This window comes from Vanessa cardui, chromosome 5 (assembly GCF_905220365.1).
Source record: "Vanessa cardui chromosome 5, ilVanCard2.1, whole genome shotgun sequence".
NCBI lineage: Eukaryota > Metazoa > Arthropoda > Insecta > Lepidoptera > Nymphalidae > Vanessa > Vanessa cardui.
The window spans coordinates 1022291-1045032 of record NC_061127.1 but is presented as its reverse complement, the minus strand read 5'-3'; the positions used below and the strand labels follow the sequence as shown (position 1 = coordinate 1045032).

Here is a 22742-nt window from a genome sequence, read left to right as displayed (position 1 = left end):
TGTTTGGCGGTAGAATATCTGATGAGTGGGTGGTATCTATCCAGACCGGTTTGGACAAAGCCCTACCGTCGTGATTTCTATTAATGTAAAAGTTAAACCGGTAAACGTTTCATATTATTCAGAGATCTATCCTCTGGGTGAAAAGGTTTGAAGATCCACCAACCTTTTCTAATGCGTATTGGAACTATACGTAACTGATAACGTAAGTGACTTGCTTGATTTCACTAATCATCTGGTAACTCATTAACGATAATATATATATATTTTAAATTAACATGATTATTTTTCTTACTACAAGCATTTGAAACGAGAAATTTACCATGCTTCGTGCATAAGACATTCTTTGGTAATGTCAACATATCGAGCTATACCAAATAAAAATATAAGACATGCTAAATTTCCCTTTTAAATTAAACCTGCTATCTTTGTTAAAGATTCACCATCAAGTCACTGTGTCCTCGCGACTTCTGACTACAAGCCTCATAATTTCAAAGGATATGGAAATAAAATATTGTAAAATAATCTATATCCTTAATAAATCCTTGGAATCCTTACGTTATGTAAATACTCGGCCAAGACCTCAATAACTAAATATGGAAACTTGTACTTGATAGTGGTCGATACACACTATTTCAAGCTCAAATTTAAAATGATAAGAAAAAGTCTTATTTAGAATTAAGTTTTTTTTAAATATGAGACAACATCAAATATATAAATATGAGACAACATCACATACATTACTCTGATCCCAATGTAAGTAGCTAAAGCACTTGTGTTATTGAAAATCAGAAGTAACGACGGTACTACAAACACCCAGACCCAAGACAACATAGAAAACTAATGATAATCCACATTGACTCGGCCGGGAATCGAACCCGGGACCTCGGAGTGGCGTACCCATGAAAACCGGTGTACACACCACTCGACCACGGAGGTCGTCAAATTCATTCTTAATCTATACTAATTCTATAAATGTGAAAGAAACACTGTCTGTCTGTCTGTCGCTCTTTCACAAACAAACCGCTGAATAGAGTTTGATGAAATTTGATATGAAGCAGGCTACTTTTTTGCCTAACACATGACTCTTAAACACGAGCGAAGCCGCGAGCGACTACTAGCGTTATATAACTGGCAACACAAATAATAAAATTTGACGTAATAAAATATATGATGTCATACTTTCGTCGTATAATAATAAAGCTGCGGGCGAATACTAGTAATGACGTATTGAATGAAAGTTTGAACAGTTCCAAAAACATACAAAAGCAAAAAAAATAATATGACTTGAATTGCATTAAAAAATAGGATTTGTATAAGACTGCGAATGTCCCATACGTGGGATAAGTCAAGACTGCTTTTAATGAGCTTGTTCTTTGTTCCACTTGATGCCCCAAGGGTTGATGGAATCACATTTAGATCGCCTCTTGACGTTTCTCTTCACGATCGGGGATGAGATGAATTCACAAATTAAGCTCATGAAATTTCCGCAGTACTTTCTCTGGTTCGAATCCAATATCATCACAAACAACACGCGTTTTGCCTCTGGGTCATATTAACTGGGTTTAACACAGATGCAGTTATATAAAATCTTAAATATATACATATTGTCAATCGCTTAAACCAGTTTGCAAATACATTCATTGCAACACACTTTTAGTATTCCAAGTCCTGAGTGCACGTTTTATACTTACCACTTCAAGAACGACTTAAGATTTTTTATGCAAGACAATTGTGCGACCAGTGCGTTTAGCAGGAAAATATTAATTAGGTATTTATATTTTTATTATTTATGATTACATAGTATAAAACAAAGTCGCTTACCGCTGTATGTCCCTACGTAGGCTTAGATCTTTAAAATTAAGGATTAAATATTGATATTAAATTAATAACGTATTTTGATACGGCTTTTTTCAACAGATAGAATGATTCGATAGGAAGGTTTTTGTGTATAATAAATTGTTTATTTATATATATAGTAAAGAAACACTGATAATTTTAGACGTTTCTAATGGGATATCGTAAGTACCTATATTTAGTATATATGTTTGTTTTTGAATAAATCATATCCTGCATAAAAAAATATAATAAAACATAATACAACTATAAATATAAATAAATAGATCTAATGTATTTATACTTTTTTAAATACAATACATACATACCCATATTATTTAATACAAAAATATAATACTATGAACCAAAATAAATAAAATCAAAAGACAAAGAAAGATGGACAACAATTGCTTCTTAGCATTAACAACAAATAAAAGTCTTTAATCATTTTTACAGAACAGATAAAGAATATTATTTATTAGATTTCTAGTTTTATATATTTTATCTTTATTAATTTATATATGACAATGATGATGTGAAATATTCATCGAAAAAAGTCCACGGCTCACATATTCCATTTAAAATATTAACCTGTAAGGTCAGAATATTATTGTTCGATCCAGTTATCCAGATAACGTTACACAGCGAAGGATCATTTCGTTGCTCCTAAATGGTGACATCGTTTGAAGTATTTATTGATATAGTGTAAAAGATTTAAAATCAACAAAATATGCTCCGTATATTTAATTTATTAATTTTAATAAAGATTCATAATAAAGAAGGAAATGCCTTCGCAAATACCCTATAGCTTTTGTTATCTGTATAAATTAATATATTTTTTGCGAGTGTACCTAAGAAGTTGCTATCCGGAACTTTTGGACAACTTTTTAAAAAAAAATTCAACAGTTTGCTATTACATTATATTGATGTATCTCTAAAGATTTAGCCACTGTTAGACATGCCAACGTATGAGGACAGATTCTTGAAAAAAAAAGTAACAGTTCGGTTTCTATTTCATAAATAACTAGCGACCCTTCCCCGGCTTCGCAAGGTCGAAATGATATAACATCACAGTAGAAACTTCTAAAATTTTAAGTGTTTCTTTACGAACTTATCCATATATTATATAAAAACCTTCTCCTCGAATCACTATATTAAAAAAAAACCGCATCATAATCCGTTGCGTAGTTTTAAAGATTTAAGCATACAAGGGGATATAGGGACAGAGAAAGTAACTTTTATACTATAATTTAACTTTCTGTTTTATACTATATGATGATTTACATTTAAAAAACTACACGTTACTACACAGAATAGTTATTTATTGTTTTAGTTTCATATTAGAACACGGTATCAACAGTTGAATCGGTTACAAAACGATATCAACAAAGCAAAGAGCGACAATATACTATGTATTTATGGATTTCAATACAATAAAACAAAATTAAAATTAATTTCTTCTTTTAACGTCACTCTATAAACTAATACATTAAAAATTACTGTTCCGCCATCTTGGATCGTCCGCCATATTGAATTTAGAATGACGTCACACAACTCGTGTATTGTCATCCGGTCTAAACGTGCATACAAAATTTCAGCTAAATCGGTTGAGAGTATCTTCTTCAAAATCGGGTCGCAAGATTCCACCCGAACATCCTTACATACATACATTGCAAGTTAAATAAAAGCTTTTAAAAACTAAAAATGGATAAAATATATGTCATACAGTGAATATAACAATTTTGTATGTATAACGAGGGTTTAGCCATCAACTCGTTATCAGACATAAAGATATCCGAAACGTACCTTCAATTTCGTAACCTCCTTTTTCGATAATTCACATCAAGTATGACATTTTCGGCTGTCACACGTCATACTGACGTTGCCAGCATATATGATAAAAAATAAATAAATAAATAAATAAACCTTTGAAGAGCAAGCACCACTGCATTTTCATGTGGTTATGTAAGACGCGAATACTTAGATCTGTTTTTTGCTTTAGCTATTCCGCAGCGGCATCGGCTCTTAAATGTTACATAGATTGATACATTACTAAATAATATTTTGTCCACTTAAATTTGCCGATATGGCCCAGAGGTTAGAACGCGTGCATCTTAACCGATGATTGTGGGTTCAAACCCAGGCACTACTGAATATTCAACAGTGTGTACAGCGGTGAAGGAAAACATCGTGAGGAAACCTACATGTGTCTAATTTCATAGAAATTCCGTCACACGTGTATTCCACCAACCCGCATTGGAACTGAAAGGGAGAGGAGGCCTTAGCCCAGCAAAGGGAAATTTACAGGCGGTTATTTTTTCTTGTTGTTGTTGAAACCGTGAGCATAATAATAACATCTTTACTTTTAGTTGATAAACTATTCTACTTGGTAAGGATCAGTTTTTTATGGCTAAGGTGGCAAACGAGCACTTTCCATCAGGTGAGCCTCCCACCTGATGGAAAGTGACTACCACCGCCCATGGACATCTGCAGCACCAGGGGGCTTGCAGGTGCGTTGCCAGCCCTTAAGGCTGGTTGACTTTAAAATCTTGGCAAAATAAAATTACACAAAAATATTATAAAAAAAGCAATATTTGCATTTTATTTCCAAAATTAAACTATGATAAAATAAAATATGATTGAGTTAACAATGTTTTTGTTTTTTCGTTCTAAGAATTTGTATTTCGTGTAAATCAGATGAATTCTATTAATAAAACGATTACTCTTGAATTTAAAGTTTAATAAATATTTAAAATTATAATTACCTATTGAACAATATATAAAAAAGTAATTATTAACATTAAATACTTAAATAAGTTTATGCAAATTAAAATTAAAAATGTTAACTGTACAAATCATGATAGCGTAGGATGGTGGCAAAAATGTTAGCAGCATTTCCCGATTGAACTTCAATTCTCATCGTCTTCGCGAAATATTAACCAGAAATCTGTCAAAGTGTAGGTATTGTAATATATATATAATTTGTGGTTATAATTCATCTCGTGCTCGGTGAAGGAAAACATCGTGAGAAAACCTGCATGTGACTAATTTCAAAATCGAAATTCTGCCACAAGTACATTTCACCAACCCGCATTGGAACAGCGTGGTGGAATATGTTCCACACCCTACCTTAATGGAAGAGGAGGCCTTATCCCAGCAGAGGGAAATTTACAGGCTGTTACTAGACTTACTCGCAAATCGTTCACGAGATGGTAGCAGGTCATAGTGTCCATAGATATTAGTAATTTAAGGAATAATTTCTCATAATATAACGAATACGCCACCAACCTTGTAAATTAAGTTATGACCTATATGCCTGTAGCTACACTGGCTGACTCACACTGGAACCCGGAACACAACAATAAAAAGTATTGTTGTGTTACTATTACTCAAAGTGCTTGAAAAGAGCCCTACTACCAACTGTTATTAAAGTCGCTTGCCCTATTATTTTGTTAAAAAACATAAAATGCATCATACATCCGAAGAATGATACACAAAATAAAAAGTTCGTTCAGTTATTATTAATAACAAAATAACAACAACAACAATAGCCTGTAAATTCAGAACCGAGTAACTTTCCAAATTATAATATTAGTGAAGACGGTTAGACTTTTTTTTTCTATTTCAATTTTGTTTTTAATATGGTAAAGGTACTGTTTTTGTACGGTCAACTGGCAGAAAGCGACCGTTTTCTTTTTCTCTGTGCCTCCCTGTTTTAATTATTTTATTTAAAATTAAAAAAGTAACAGCCTGTAAATTTCCCACTGCTGAGCTAATGGCCTCCTCTCCCATTAAGGAGAAGGCTTGGAACATATTCCACCACGCTGTTCCAATGCGGGTTGGTGGAATACACATGTGGCAGATTTTCTATGAAATTTGTCACATGCACGTTTCCTCACGATGTTTTCCTTCACCGCTGAGCACGAGATGAATTATAAAGACACATTAAGCACATGAATCAGCGGTGCTTGCCTGGGTTCGAACCCGCAATCATCGGTTAAGATGCACGCATTCTAACCATTGGGCCATCTCGACTCCCAATGGGCCATCTCGACTAATAACAAAATAATTTAAATTATATTACTATTTTCATCAAACATTTCTATCCTGTCGCTGTCATAATTTTCACTTTCATTGTCGCTGTCATCATCTTCACTTACATTTATAATAAACTGGAAATCATAGTCGAAATACTTCATGTATTCTGTTTCAATTTTTTCAACGTGCTTGCATGTATTTCGCCAGGTGGTTTGGTCTATATTATTTATGCATTCATCTATTAAATTTTGAACAACGGTCATGGTTTGGCCTATATTTTTTGAGGCAATTTGGTTTTTTATAATACCCCATACATTTTCAATAGGGTTAAGCTCTGGGTGATACGGAGGGAGTCTTAAGATTTCGAAACCTTTTTTTCTTATAAAGTCATCTATTTTAAATGTTATAAAACGGTCCTTGTTCTTTTTAATTAAATCATACAGTTCTACTTTTTTAAAACGATTATCAAACGAGATGCCATTCTCTGTCAGCCACTTTTGCATTTCCCCTTTACTGGAATTAGAGGTCGGTATTTTGCTGCTTCGAGTATTGTGATAAGAAGCGTTGTCCATAACAATAACTGACTTCTCAGGTAAGTTTGGCAATAACTTTTCATTAAGCCATTTTGTATAATTATCATGATTCATGTTTGAGTGATAATCTCCTGATGTAGATGCAGCTTTGTAGATTAGCGAAGCATTAGGCACAAAACCGTCGCTGCTGCCAGCATGCACTACAATAAAGCGGCTGCCTTTGCTCAGTTTCTTTGAAAACTGTTTATTGCCTTTGGGGTCATTATTTTGAGGCAACCAGGTGTTTTGCCGCACGTGAGAAGTCAAAACATATGTTTCGTCAGTGTATACAATAGGACGACCTTCCGAACGGTACTGAAAGATCTTTTTTAAAAAATTTAATCGCCAAAGTTGAATTTCATGTCTTTCTTGTAATGCTTCTGTGTTGTTCCCAATTTTTCTCCATTTGTAGCCTAATTTCTTTAATATCGAACGTAATGTATTTAAGCATCCATCAAACCCTATCTTTTCTCTCAAAACTGATTGCAATTTTGATAATGTTAGTAATTGCTTTTCTACAATATGGAAATTTTGCACAGTAGTCCGAATGATTTCAAGATTCATGTTGTCTAAATTAAATTTATTATTTCTCTTACGTCGTTTTTTCGTCGGTGAAGTAAAACTTGCAGAAGTAGATGGCAGCTCTTTTTCTTCTTTCAATATTGTAGTTACAGTTCGTTCACTAAACCCTGTAGCTTCAGCGGTACGTTTCCGTATATTAGCCAAAGGACTCAAATCGCAATGATCCATATTGTTCGCTTTCATAAAATTATACTCTCCTTGAAGAAAGTGGTACACGCGGGCAATAATGGCGCGTCCCTGCAAATAGTAGTGAAATAGTAGTGAATACATATTGGTAACTACAAAAATATCAAAAAACAAGTATAAAAATAAAAAAACTTACCTCGCTATGAATTATTTTACGTTTTCTTTCACATTTGAGGTTTGAAATGCTGACCGTACTTCGTGAACAATAGTGACGCGGAAACAATAAAGACAAGTTACCCGAGTGACGGCTCACTCGCTACTGATCGCTCCGTCGGTTACACACACTAACGCAATTATGTGTTTACGGTTACAAACACAAATAAAGGCCACGCGCGCTCGCAGATTGCAAGAACTTTAATATAAAATATGAAACCCCAAATGTGTTACAGTAGCCGGTCAAATATGACACGGGTAACTGTGAGCCCGTGGATGTTGTTCAATTATAATTTATAAAAAAATCTTCTCACGCGACACATTTTCATTTCCCCTGGTTATATGGTTGAGAATTTAATCATTGTCATCGTAATAAATTAATGCCATCGTAACATTTAATCATTTTTATATAATGCAATTTCATTATCAACGCTTATCTAGATAATTCAAGTACCAAAGTCAATGTTAGATACACCCGTACGCGCGTGAAAAATAATATAAACTCCTTATTTAAAACACTTCTTGAATCAGCGGTTACTCATTATATATGTCGCAGCATCAGATAATAAAATTAAATACTTTCATTGAAATCACTTAGTTTAGAAATTTGATTCTGGATGGCCAGTGAAGAATCGTGTTAGAAAAAACAAAAAATGACAGCTGTCAAAGGAATATGACAGTTGGTGTCGCGGCTTATAAAATATTATAAAAATAAATAGCACAACTAAAAGCCATTTAACTAAGAATTTAATTGAATTAAAAATAAATATACGAATCCAGCTATAGATTTGTTATTATTTAGTGAATATGTATGTCTAAAATGACCCTTAACCACACAATCTTGCCAGCTACCAGTCATATATATATCATTTCTTTATTGTGTTATTATGTAACATAAAAAAACAACTATGATTTAATTAGGCTTTCTTTTTATATCTACTTGTTTGCGTGTTTATATTAATCAGGTCATTAATCCGACTTTGCTTGAATTATTTTAATGTAGCTTATTATTTAAAATAATTCTTTATAAACATAAACGGGTAAATTAAATAATTGTAAGCGACTATCACGCCATCTATTGTGTTAAGAGTTTATGTATAATCGTGTTTGATGAAGCAACAATAAAAGGTTTAAACGTTGAGACTCGAGCACACTTTTGTGCTGATTTTTTGTGAGGAAACATTGTAAGTAGAATACATTGGTTTTATTAAATTAATTACATAACATTTGATTGTTTTCATTGCTGTTATTATTTAACTTTAAATATTAAAGTATACTTTATTCAAATAGACTTTTTCAAACTCTTTCGAATTGGAAATTTAAACATTTTTATCATAAGTACAGCTACCACGGGTTCGAAATTTAGATTTATTTAGTATTTGAAATACATGTTTTTTTTTATCTCATGTTGCATACTATAACTTTTTTATTAATGTTTTTGAATACAATTATATTCAGTATTGAATTATTTATATCTAAGTAATGTACACTTACATCTTCAATTATATCATATATAACACACTATAATTAGCGTTATAATATATGTATATAAGATATAGGTCATAATTTAAAAATATTTTGTTTTTCTTTTATAATCTGTACTGAATATTATCGAACATGCATTATAATTCGCTGATAATACCTACTCAACTGATAAATTTTATGATTCATTGTTTATTATTTTGTGTATATTATATAACTACGCTAAGATTATATGTCTATATTTCATATATAAATTTAAGGAAGAACTATACGCCGTCAACCAAATTCTATATAAAAAAGTGACAAAAAGATCTTTGATTACTTGTCAAAGCTGATCTAAAAACACTAGCCAACTGACTGACTGACTTTTGGTGAGTCAAGCGCAGCCGTTAACGTACACCAAGACAGTAAAGTTGACTCATTTTTTTTAATAAAAATAATTTGAGAAAATATTTAAAGCGAGTTGTAAGCAAATATGTCACACTTCATTACGATTTTGTCTTTCACTGAGCACGAGTTAAATTTTAAACGCAAATTAAGCACGTGAATATTCAGTGGTCGAACGGGTTCGAACCCGCAAACCTCAGTATAATTTACGTGTTCGAACCACTGACCCATCTTCACTTAATCATTACATAATTATATTAATTTAAATTTGTACTCAACCCGAAATTGAAGTAGTGAACTTTATAAAATATATTAAATAATTAAAACTGTTAAGAGTCAAAGCGACATTGCAATTCGTAAAGACGAATTTCGCGTACACAGATTTGTAAAGACGCCGCACACGCGCTCATTAAACTCGATGACACTTCAAAGCAATCTAACCTTTGTTGACTCCTCTCCTTAACTTTGATCTCAAACGCGGATCGGTGGCGTTTCAGCTTTCTTGTAATTAAAACTGAGCAACTATCTTAGAATGTTCTTACAAATTTTACACCGCGGGACAGGAAAAGTGTATCCCTACATACATAGTATGAAACAAAGTCCATATTTCTGCTCCTATATCCCTATGTCTTTAAAACTACACAACGGATTTTGACCCCGTTTCTTAATTGATAGAGTGATTTGAAATGAAGGCTTCTGTATATAATGCATGGAAGTAAAATACACTAAATATTTAAGAAGTTTCTAATGAATATTTAAGAAGTTTCAAATTCTGTACAATTAATATCAACTTTGCATTCGAGCGAAACTGGGCGGATCGCTAGTAAATATCTAATAAAAATATCCCCTTGTATAGTGTCTCTAAAGAAGGGGATTTTTTTTATTATATAACACACTTTTATAATATAAGCAATTTTAACCTTTTTTTTATGTTATAGTTTGACATGATGGTAAGAGGTCACCATCACCTATAGACAAACGCTGAAAGAAATATTAACCATTCCTTACATCGCCAATGCGCCACCAACCTTGGGAACTAAGATGTTATGTCACTTGTGCCTGTAGTCACACTGGCTCGCTCTTTCCTAACAGCGGTAGAATATCTGATGAGTCGGTGATACCTACCGAGGCGGGCTTGCACAAAGGCCTACCACCAAGTACATTTTTATACTTAGGTATAATAAACACGAGTTCCAATTTAGTTGTAATTTTTATCTTATTTAAGTGTAAGTGCCTGTTGTGCTCGATTTTGTCCTGTACAAATTGTTTCTAATTTCGTATTTTTTCACCGGGCCGGAAACGACCTCTTGCCAGATTAGGGTTAATAGAGGTTGCTTGAAAGAGGTCACTGTTAGACTTTGCATACTTAATAGTTTATCGGCTTTTTTGTTGACTTATACGTAACTATAGAATGTAGTTCTTAATAAGTAATAAAAATAAACTTTTTTTTTTAAATTATTATGTCTATGGCCTAAACAGTTATATTTTTTTAATAATACGACCAATACCCGTCACCAATGATATTTAAATAAACAGATATGTTATAACCATACTAAACAACAGAAAAAAATGTGCCGCGCCGGGGACCGTTTATTTTACATTTCCTTGCAAGTAAAAAGGATAGCTTGATAAAAACGAGACAACTAGATGTTTTAATTTACTAGAACATAATTGCCCGTCAAAATAATGTTTAAAAGACGAGAAAATGCCTTTATAGATAAACTAATTAGGTCTATAAACTAAAAAGGTTTTTTTTAATATTTGGATGTACATCAAATCTATTTAATTTCGTCCGAATGTAGTCTGTTTTTGGAAGCGTGAAACCAATAAAACTCCGCAGAATATTTAAAACCACAACTAAATATAAAAATTATATTTAAAAAAAATAAGGCATATGCGCTGTACAATATCATATAATAAGGGGCGGCCCAGAAATTAGTGATAATAATCGTTGAAGGTTATACAGATACATAAACATAATATATAAATCATTATTACGTGTTAATTGGTTTTGATTGAAAATGATAATTAATTAATCTCTTGCTTATTTTTAAGCTAACATTGATATTAAAATTGACGTTGTTAAGTATAGAATCAAAAGTGTTTTAATACCTGTGGACTTCCAGGCATGATATATTACTTACATATATAAATTTATTTAACTAACATTTACATGTCAACTTTTACATGTCAAAAATGAGTAACTACAGAGTTTCTTCTCTGTAGAATCTACTTTTCGAAACGACGGTGGCTTCACTTAATAATATTAATTTATTAATGAATGTTATTAATGAAAATTCAAAAGTGCTTGTAAAAGCCTACTTGAACAAATTATATTTTGATTTTTTATTTTATATACTGCCTAGCAGTAAGTCTTCGTATCGTTGTGTTCCAGCCTAGAGGCACAAGGGTCATAACATTTGTGTTCCCAAAGTTTGAATAACGCATTGACGATATTTTGGGTTCGCTATTTTTTCATACAAGGGCTTTGTGGGTGATGTAAACGCTTACAACTAGGATATCCTATTTCCAGTCAGATTTCCTCTCTAAATTTACTAATATATTTATTATTAAATACATAAAGGCTATTTTTGCATAAACACATTCTGCGGTCAGTGTCATTTCGACATGTATATGATAATCCGATATATTAAAATATGTAAAACAATCACAGAAAACCGCTCTTAATTCGAATCCTGAATCTGTGGTTTTAATTAAAACCACTTTGTTATTAAAATCGTAGAAGATAGTCCGCTTGTAAAGCGATATGCTCCAAATATTCTTGGCTCGATTCCAAAATATAATAATTGAAAAATCCTTTTTCAGCCCGTATAATATTCCGTTTGATAGTCCGAGTTCGTGACTGGAAACTGTATCTTATTGGAGTATTCTAAAAAATATAACGCTCGACGGATTTCTATTAATACAGCCGGAGCTGTGAAATTATTTGTAATTCGATTGGTCTTATCCGTGTCTTTTTGAACACGACCTTTATATAACAAATTCTTTTATTATATAATTTATAATCTAATATTCATAATCTCATTCCTAAAGTAAAAGTAAAGTAACAGCCTGTAAATTTCCCACTGCTGGAATAAGGCCTCCTCTTCCATTAAGGAGAGGGTTTGGAACATATTCCTCCACGCTGTTCCAATGCGGATTGGTGGAATGCACATGTGGCAGAATTTCGATGAAATTAGACACATGTAGGTTTCCTCACGAGGTTTATCTTCACGCAAACACAAATTAAGCACACATATGTATATATAGTGGTGCTTGCCTGGGTTTGAACTCGCAATCATCGGTTCAGATGCACGCGTTCTAATTGGGCCATCTCAGCTCTATATTTTCAATAAATGGTTAAAATTAAATTTATTTATAAACCGAAAACAGTAAATATGTTATATAAATGACTAGCGGTAATATGTAATATAATGACCGCGTTCTTGTACGCCTTTGAATATAACAAAAATATATATTATTGTAGCCTAAGTTACTCCCTATTATATCAGTTATCTGTCAGTGATAATTCAGAGATTAGCCGGAACAAACAGACAGATAGACAGACAAAGCGACAAAAATTGTAAAAAATGTTATTTTGGTCTATGTACCGTGTATAAGGCTATTTTAATATTACAAACAGACACTCCAATTTTATTATATGTACAGATTTAAAAGTAATCAAATATAGAAGAGTAATCACTGCATAGCGGTCTCTTCCAGGCATACTTTACAACTTCGCTAATATATAATACTGATATAATATGATGTCATGTGTTTAATTTATGTTCCTAATTTATTTCGTGCTAGCGAGGGAAAACATCGTGAAGTCTGTATGTGTCAAATGAGATTATGTCCCATGTGTCTACCGACTTCGGCACTCACACCACTCTGCAACAAACTTATATTATATACAAAATAATTTATTTTCCATGTATTATACACAAAAACCTTCCTCTTAAATCACTCTAAATGATACATAAAAACAGCATCTAATTCCGTTGTGTAATTTTAAAGATCTAAGCATACGTACAAACAGCAATAAGCGACTTTGTTTTATATTACATATGTAAACTATCTAAATGACTAATTTATAAAGCGTGGGACATACGAAATAATTAAATAATGTTTGATGAATGTTAATAAAATAATAAAAGGTAATGAGTAATATAACCTTGATAGTTTTATACTGTAAATGGTCGCAAGTGTAGCGCTTCGTAAGGTGGCAAAATGAAGAAATTTATACCTTCCATTATCAATACCTACGTAAGTACATTGAATTGAGAATTCTTGGTCCACTTGTAACTTCTCCTCTTGACTTCTTAACTCTGAAGATGTTTGCTTCAAATACTTACAAACAATTACTTTAAAAGTGGAACAAATATACATATTATAATATTCTGAATTAATGAACTGATTTATATTAATGAGAATATGAAGTTCACTCTTGTCACTTTGGTTTCCTAAGCCGGCCAAAACGACGAAATTACCTAGACAAAAATATAGGTTGATCTATATTCTAGATCCTTCTTAACGCGTTGTCTCTCCTGATATATGTTTTGTGTATCCTCAGTTAGTAGTTTTATAGCTAGGCATAGTTACGGAACTTCGTTATTCCTCAATCAATCAAATATCAAAATTCCAAATGCAGAAATGTTTCTTATATATCTGCGTAGGTTTGCACATTTACATATCCTTAGACGAAATAATCCAATGGCGTTAAACATCACAAGCGAGGTGACCATCTACTAAATAAACTAGATTAAGCATTTGGAAGCGAATTTTCGGCGCGTTAGTACTGAAATACAGTCTGATTTATTGCCAAAGGTGTTCGAAAATAGTACCTTCAGATTATGCCATGTGTGCATGCCACGGTCGCCACATGCCTTAAATCATATTCGAACATAAATGCAATAAGGTTGTCTTTCAAATATAAGTAGTTTGATACAAATTAAAAACATTTATTTTTGTGTTTTGCTTCTCTAACAAACGCAATTATTAGGTAATTATTGATAATATGCGAGTATGTTACAGCAAGTATAAATTAACGGCCTGTAAATGTTTCACTTTTTGGTAATGCCACATTTCCTTAAAGAGGCCTTTTTTGACCTCATACCGCAATTGCTCAAACTCGTTGCTCAAACTCATGCAACTGAATTTATTTGACAAACAAACAAAACATTTTTTTTCCAAAATGTCATTTTCATTCCAAAAATATTTAGAAAATACACTTTCTCTTTTCAAAACGAGTTCTGTCTTTTTTATAATTTAAAAATGACGCAACAAACTGTTGTTTTCTAAAACAAATACAATAAAAAGACCTATACTTACATGAATTGTTTTCCTTTCCAGAACAAAATGGCGGAGAAAGTAATATTTCCGTATGAGATCAAAAACGTCACGGAAGAAGAAGATAAGCTGGTGAAAAAATACTATAAAGGTATTATATTAAAGCCTACTTGAATAAAGTACTTCTTAAATTTTTGATATTGTAACATTAAAAATTGAAATCTCGGATTCTTTACGACATTCCATACGGAAATCCGTCTGATTGTTAACAACAAAACAACAACAGCCTGTAAATTCCCACTTCTGGGCTAAAGGCCTCCTCTCCCTTTGACCAGAAGGTTTGGAGCATATTCCACCACGCTGTTCCAATGCGGGTTGGTGGAATGCACATGTGGCAGAATATCTATGAAATTTGTCACATGCAGGTTTTCTCAGGATGGTTTCGTTCATCGCTGAGCACGAGATAAATTATAAAGACAAATTAAGCACATGAAACAGCGGTGCTTGCCTGGGTTTGAAGCCGCAATCATCGGTTAAGATGCACGCGTTCTAACCACTGGGCCATCTCGACTCTCTGATTGTTAAATCCGTGCGAATGACTTGCATCCTCATAAACAAGCCCACTCCTTAGAAACTACTAACCTTATGATAGGTTATATATGTCATACACGCTCGAAGAGTTAACACTAAGGAAGTCAAATATGACCAAGGGTCATGCATTATAGGTAAGATATGGCATGAAAGATCCAGGTTTTGAAGCCTCTTGGATTATCTTGGTGTTGGTTGGAAAAGATTTTTTAAGTGGCAATACAATCCGTATTGCCACTTAAAAAACGTCACCCACAAAGATTTGATAGTCCGCAGATATTCTTGGTATTTGATTACATTAAAGAATTTCACACACTCGTTAGTACTTTTCTTTACCGTTAGAGATTTTCTTGGCATCCTATAATTAAATATGTTATAATCTATATAATTGTGGACATGAAACTACTAGGAAATACTTAATCAAACTTATTTTAATCAATGTTGATCTTGCGCAATCTGCTATAAGATATTATGCCGGTCTGTGGGCTCACCTCAAAAACTAAATTACTTGAAGTGGAGCGAGCGCAAAGATTCTCGCTAAAAGTTATGCCTTTTAAACCTTACAGATTCTCTACTGACGAACTTTATAAAAACTGTGAATTAACTGTAAGAAAATTATACTCGCTAAAAGTCTTCTTTGAATGCTTGAGAGAATTACAACATCAACACGATCAAGCATAATAAGTTTTACTTTAAGATAAACTGACATACAATAGGAATATACTAGTAATGGTAACGGTGGTAGGACTGTTTGCAAGACCTATGAAAGAAAGACTGAGAGGCAAATACACCTGACTTGATGGTAAGCGGTGTATTTCAAAATAATAAATATATTTAATATGAGTATTATTTTTTGGTTGAAGCCGCATCCATACCATGCCATTCCTACCTATACATAGTATTATAACCAGTATTTCTTGCCACTTAAAAAATATCATTAACCCTCCTTACCTTTATTTACTTTATTTTCAAAGTCTAACTTACTCAATCTCAAATTCGACTGCATTCTACCATAATTAATGATAGATTGAAGTGCCTTCATTCTCGCTAGAATATCGCAAAACATAAATTTACTACGCTTCCCATAATACTCCTGATAAAACCACTTCTATGAACCCTTTGTTTCGCTGGTACCTTACTCTCAGTCGATTTTAGCTCAATTTCATAGCCCAGTATCCTTTGAAATATCCAATTTGCGTTCCACGTCACTGCACACAAAATTATTGTCATAATAACGCTGTCAGATACAGCAAAACATTTTGAGATTAGAAATTTATAAGAGAAATGTTTTGTGCAAGTAATGCATCGAAAATGCAACACGAACGAAATATTTTTAACTTATTCCGTTTGAAATGTGAAAAGAAACTTCACAGAAATCGGTTTCGTTTTTACTTAATACCTATGTATATATGATAGATACAAATAATGTCACTCTTATTTTAATCTAAATAAATAAAAAATAACTTATAAGGTCCCAGATCTCCGTAGAAATACGCGAATTATGTTCATAGATATTTTTTTGATATATTAATCGTAGGTATCTGAAAAATGGTACTATTTCTGCTTTCGTGCTGTTGGTCCAAAAACAAAACTCAGAGTGCGAGGGAACAGAAAACACTTGTACTTGGGCAGTCACATTAGAATCCCTTGAGAAGGGCTGCTATAGCCAAAACTATCATCACCATCATAATCAATGTTTCAATGTTATTTGATTTATACGACTCAGTCATATTTACTCAAAACTTACGCAATCTCTTGAATATATTTTATTCATTATTTGAGACTACGATTGTAAAATAAACATCTATAGGCAGAATAAATTAAATATTGTTCTATTTTTTCAAGACTACGTTCGCCCATTCATCCGAGTCGGGCCTCATGGGTACTTCTGGATGGCAGGTTTTGGTGACCACGCCGCAGACATCTACAACCTTGAAGTCAGACCCGATGATATTTGGGTCGTGTCTTTTTCTAGATCAGGTAATAATTCTGAACAATATCAGACACAGATGTGATGTATTCGCTTGTTCAAAAGCTGAATACAAATAGCTTGACATAATTTCATTTACAAACTTTCATGATTCTTTAGCAGATGGATTGGTTGATCACTAAATTTTGTTGAGGTTGAACGATTTATTGCTGTGTACTGAATAGACTTAGGATTAATTTTCTCTACAACATCGATTATTTGTGATACAATGTCTCTTTAATACACTTCAGGAACAATGACCAAAATTAAATAACTGTCTTATTATTTGATGGTATGTACTTCATGTGACCTTTAATCGCTCGGAAGAATTTGGAATACGACTTGTTCAAGTAATTGAGTTTCTAGACCAATGGGCACTGATTACTTCGTTCATGGCGTACAGATGGAGAATATTGCTAAAATAATAGTTGTCAAATTTTGTCTACTGAACTATCATAATAGACCTATGCCATGTTATACAGTTATCGTATACGATTTCAAATTGAAGCAAAGCCATTTATCAAGCATATGTCGTATTTTTAAATTTTTTGTCCCTGTTATTCTTCTACTAAATTCAAAACCAATAAAAGTTAATTGACCATATTAAATGTTTTCATAAGGTACCACGTGGCTACAGGAACTGGTGTGGTTGATTGCGAATAATCTGAATTACGACGGTGCCGCTACCACACCTCTTACAAAAAGATATGCATTCATTGAGTAAGAATATTTTACCTCATTTAGATTTAGATAAAAATCGGTTGTGTATATTTTCATGAGACGACCCATGAATAAATAAATAAATAATAATTACATACATTACTCAGACGGCAGACCCCACTATAAGTAACTAAAGCACTTACGTGGTGGAAAATCAGAAGTACTGACGGCACCACTAACACCCAGACCAAAGACAAATTAAAGGCTAAATTATCCTGAAATCACACAAGATCAAATATATGCTTGATACTTTAACGATTAACTTCATAAAATAAAATACAGGTGTTTTTAGTTCATAGATATGAAGAATTATAATTAATTTAAAATCAACCTTTACTCAGATATCCTACTCAGGCTTCAGAAAAAAGGAAAGATCAAACTCCATCAACTAACAGCAATCACCGAGCAACATTCGATGACTTCAGGAATCTACATACTCTCACTTCACCGCGTTTTGTTAAAACTCATCTGCCGCTCTCTCTGTTGCCGCCGAAATTACTTGACACGGCTAAGGTACGTAATACCATTATGTCATATGGTCATCTTGACCAAATTTTGGTTATGACGTCTAATCGCCGATCCGACGAGAGAATATTAATGTAGTTTTTTTTTTATGGCATATATTGTTCTACTGGGCCACCTGATGGGAACTAAGATGTTATGTCCCTTGTACATGTAGTTACACTATCTGCCCCAAAATAAATCATTGACATATTTTACTGGTAGAAATGAAATTGGTCAAATTCATTTGTAAAATAATAATTAGGGGCCTCCACGCCTCTGTTACTTATCGCCTCAATTTATTTGTGGCCTCGGGTTATGGTGAGCCTGATATTATAGAATCAATAATCTGTTTTATCATTTTGTACAATAATTGTGATACACACCCAAAATTAGCATTTCGTACAATTTATGAAGTAACAAATATAAATTTTAAAGCAATTTATAAGCATTAAAGAAAAAAATTAAAAGTAACTCTCAGAAAATAGGTATTGATAACATTATTTAAAATATATAAAAGTAAGACGCTTGGTTATTGGAAATGAGACAAAGAATGAAATTCCTGGAACGCAACACATTTCTCAGGTACTTTACATAGCGAGAGATCCTCGCGACGTCGCCGTGTCATTCCATTTCATGCACAAACTATTCAGATATTTCGACGAAGGCGTTACATTCGAAGAGTTCTGGGACCTCTTTAAAAAAGACTTATGTAAGTTCATTTCGATATGTTTAATGGAATTTTGATTAATGTGATCAAAAGTATCTAGATATAGAAGGCTTATTTTTTTTTATTTTTATAGACACTTCGTGTCGCCAGCGTTTTAGGGATATGGTTGTCATGTGTTAGGCAAAAAAGTAGCCTATATTCTTCCTTGGAGTTCAAAATTGCTTCATACCAAATTACATTAAATTCAGTTCAGCGGTTTGGTAGTGAAAGAGCGAAGACAGACAGATTTACTTTCACGTTAATAATGTTCGTATATATTATTGTATGAATCACGAACGACGTATTAAGGTGAAAGGGATTATGCCTTATGTGTTACATTCAAAGAACTTGCACTGCACTTAAAAAAAATAAAATGACAAATTTCAACAACAGACATTTTTTTTATATCCATCTATTCATAAAAAAATGAATGCGGTCGTTTTATCAACATAAAAAGCAAAATAACTTTAGCAACAAATAGTGAGACAAACCTGCACTACCGTCAGAGAAATAAATTTTTCTTAACAATTTCACGTTTTAAATTTACTAAATTATACCACAATAGCTTAAAAATAAAGGCATTTTCCATTCTGACCCCTTAGGCCATTGTTGTGCTCGCTTCGAGTAACTTCAGCGCTTAGTTGGAGAATGGAATGGCTTTAAGGCTTTATTAATATTCTTTGTCAAAATTTCTGAACAGTCTTTTGTACATTTAGCGCTCTCGAAACTAGTGATGTTTCTTGTTTTTTTTTTTAAAGTGACAATAAATGTGCAATTTCATTGAAATATGACATATGGACGAAATTTAATAAACAAGGCAAAAGCTAAAAATAGGATCAACCTTCCCAGTTCCCAGATTTCCAGAACTTATTTAGAAATAACGAATACTAAATAATGACTGATCTGATGATCTTCCTAAAAGCTTATCTAAGTATTTGTAATTAACTCCTCGCATAAAATATTTTTTCAGTATTACATTTGCCGATTTTCCCGCACATAGAAGAGGCTTGGGCGAAACGGGACCATGAAAACATGATGTTTTTATTCTACGAGGAAATGCAAAAGGTATCTAACGAGTTTCTATTTATACCATAAAACCTTCGCAATTTGAAGAATGGTTGTTTCACAAGGATCAATTTTAGGTCTCTTTCCATTTTTAACACGTATAAATGATTTTCCTTTATATTTTTAAATAGTTACTATATGATTTGCTGAATATACTTTACTACGTATAAAGAATTAATAAAAAACAACAATGATGCATCCATTGTTACTCATACATCTGTTCGATTTACATGCTTCATGAAAGTTACACTAATGTGTGTATGAATATATACATAGTACGGTTTATTTTTCGATGTTCAAATTTTATTATTACTCATTATGAACTTTCAACTATCTACAACGTTTTGTTACAGAATCTGCAATCTGTGATAGATAAAGTATGCAAATTCCTCGGTAAAGACTACACTAATGAACAGAAAGTAAAACTGGCCGAACATCTCAGTTTCGAAAACATGAAGAAGTCATCTGGTTTCAAATTTGGCAAATCCGAAAATAAAGACAGCGAAATAACATTTATGAGGAAAGGTACATCTTTAAAAATTTTCAGCATTATTGTTTTTTATCGATTGTATAAAACTGTAAAACTCTTATTTACATGAAATATATTTATAAAAAACATTAATTTATGGTAAGTTTTACATATTATGTTGTTTGTCAAATTGTCCGTCTATCTGTAACCTTTGAGTGCCCTTATGTGCACTAATCGTTAAACGTACATCCTAACAATATGTTGAACCAATTCACACATGTATATTATGAAAACTCTTGTAACATGTAACTTGTATTAAAATATGTATGTATAATAAACAACAAAAATAACAACAACACAACAAAAGCCTATAAATTAACCACTGCTGGGCTAAGGGCTCCTCTCCCTTTGAGAAGAAAGTCTGGAACATATTCCACCACGCTGTTCCTATGCGGGTTGGTGGGATAAAATATGCCAGAATTTCTATGACATTAGGCGTAAGCAGGTTTCCTCACAATGTTTTCCTTCACCGCCGAGCACGAGATGAATTATAAACACAAATTAAGCACATGAATATTCAGTGGTGTTTGCCTAGGTTTGAACCCGCAATCATCGGTTATCTTAACCACGCTTTCTAACCACAGGGCTATCTCGACTCTCGCTATAATAATAGCACTCACGTAGAAAGAAAACACAGCTTTAACTGAATTATTAAAGTACCGTAAATCCAATATTTTTAAAGGCGAGACACCAATAAATCCCTAACAAATTTAAAAAGCACGGAGGTACACTAATTTCCAAGTCAAACAAATCTGAATTGTGAGTGGAACTAGCGCGACGTGGGTTCAAGTAAGCAAACATGAATGTTTACCGAATGCAAGCGAGTTCCAATCTAATTTATGTTAAGGTTACTTTTAAACTGATTTATTTACATTTCTGATATAACTCTAGTACTAGACTAACCCACTTAGTTGATAAACAATCGCAAGCACGCCACGATGTACGAGTATATTATGATGATATTACATGTATTATTTGCCCACAAACATAGCATAGATGATAAAATTGCTGAGTGATAAAGCGCTTCATGTTTTTTCGTTGATTTTCTTAGATTCGAAAAGTTTTTTTTAATACAGAAGAATTAACTGTCAGCGATTTAACGAAATGTGCCTAATTTTCGTTATTCACTATCTGGTATGTTACGTTTTTCGAATAAATGGATCATCGTTATTAACATCGTTGCTAGTTGACTACTGTTTATCAACTAAGTGTATTATAATCTTTGTTGCCATTTTTTGTTTTTTTTTATTTCAGGTAAATCAGGCAACTGGATTAATTACTTCAATACAGAAAAAATGAAGAAAGAGGTCGACGAATATTTTGAGAAACACATGAAGAGTACGGACCTACGCTTTCCGGAAGTAAATTAAGATGTTGACCTCCTTGCTCACATGTTTATATTGTTATTATTTTTTTTATAATTTATTATTGACACTATTTTGTCAATAAATATTCTTTACAATTCTTTACAATTACAATTTACTATGATTTGAGACTCTATATAAAATATAATATTTCATTAACTTTTTAATAGTCCGTAATATACAAGAGTGCTGTATAGTCAAAAGAATGAATGAATAAAGTACGATTATACTGCGTAATTCAAATGAAAGCCTGCTCCCAATCCAAATTTTATTTATAATACTAGTACATTTATAATAATAAAAATAAAATGGAGTGTGTCCTAGGCAAATGAATAACATATTTATTTATTAGGCATTAACAATAAAAACATTTATGCGCTCCGTTTAAACTGACACAAAAGAGGCGGTTTTCAATTCAACATAATATTTTTTTACATATGTTCTCCGGTTATACAGCCGTTTGTACCGATTTGGTCGTATGACCACCCAGATCCTATGGTCAGTTGCTCAGGATTAGATAATAGAATCCTAGAGAAATTGAAATCTTCAATTTTTATGGGCCTATTTAAATCGATTTCGGTATTTATTTATACATAAATTTTACACCACATATTGCAGATATATTTAAAAGGTCACTTATAAAAATCTTATATAGGTAAAAGGTTAAAATTATTAATTTGATTAGATGGGCAACAACAATTACTATGTCCCACTATTTTGTATATTTATATATTCTCTTTTTTCTGTTGGGCCATGGGCGACAGGCTCTTTTGCA

At 32.5% G+C, this 22742-nt stretch overlaps 2 protein-coding genes across 4 annotated transcripts; one reads left to right on the top strand and one right to left on the bottom strand.

Moving 5' to 3' along the window:
- Nucleotides 1-1611: 1611 nt before the first annotated feature.
- On the top strand, nucleotides 1612-22067 carry LOC124529985 (sulfotransferase 1 family member D1-like). 3 transcript variants are annotated; one of them, XM_047103953.1, is made up of 9 exons: nucleotides 1612-1768; nucleotides 14586-14673; nucleotides 16956-17090; nucleotides 17700-17799; nucleotides 18141-18312; nucleotides 18886-19012; nucleotides 19980-20074; nucleotides 20428-20599; nucleotides 21858-22067. In XM_047103953.1, exons 2-9 carry the CDS (start codon nucleotides 14592-14594, stop codon nucleotides 21971-21973), a joined length of 999 nt encoding a protein of 332 aa, XP_046959909.1. In that variant the 5' UTR covers nucleotides 1612-1768; nucleotides 14586-14591; the 3' UTR covers nucleotides 21974-22067. The 3 variants fall into 3 exon arrangements, with proteins under 3 accessions (XP_046959909.1, XP_046959910.1, XP_046959911.1); XM_047103954.1 differs by lacking the exon at nucleotides 1612-1768 and adding an exon at nucleotides 8430-8548; XM_047103955.1 differs by lacking the exons at nucleotides 1612-1768; nucleotides 14586-14673 and adding an exon at nucleotides 8437-8548.
- Nucleotides 5843-7687, bottom strand: LOC124529768. Its single transcript, XM_047103673.1, has 3 exons — nucleotides 7679-7687; nucleotides 7348-7467; nucleotides 5843-7262 (listed from the first exon to the last, which is right to left on the bottom strand). The coding sequence occupies exons 1-3, from the start codon at nucleotides 7685-7687 to the stop codon at nucleotides 5904-5906; spliced, it is 1488 nt and encodes a 495-aa protein (XP_046959629.1). The 3' UTR covers nucleotides 5843-5903.
- Nucleotides 22068-22742: the final 675 nt, after the last annotated feature.

Bases quoted from the DNA above. Each gene is read 5' to 3' on its own strand.
- LOC124529985 (XM_047103953.1), top strand. From the start codon at position 14,592: ATGGCGGAGAAAGTAATATTTCCGTATGAGATCAAAAACGTCACGGAA. The intron at 17,091-17,699 runs GTAATAATTCTG...TGTTTTCATAAG, and splicing joins CGTGTCTTTTTCTAGATCAG to GTACCACGTGGCTACAGGAA. The intron at 19,013-19,979 runs GTAAGTTCATTT...ATATTTTTTCAG, and splicing joins CCTCTTTAAAAAAGACTTAT to TATTACATTTGCCGATTTTC.
- LOC124529768 (XM_047103673.1), bottom strand. The intron at 7,263-7,347 runs GTAAGTTTTTTT...TACTATTTGCAG, and splicing joins GTAAAATAATTCATAGCGAG to GGACGCGCCATTATTGCCCG.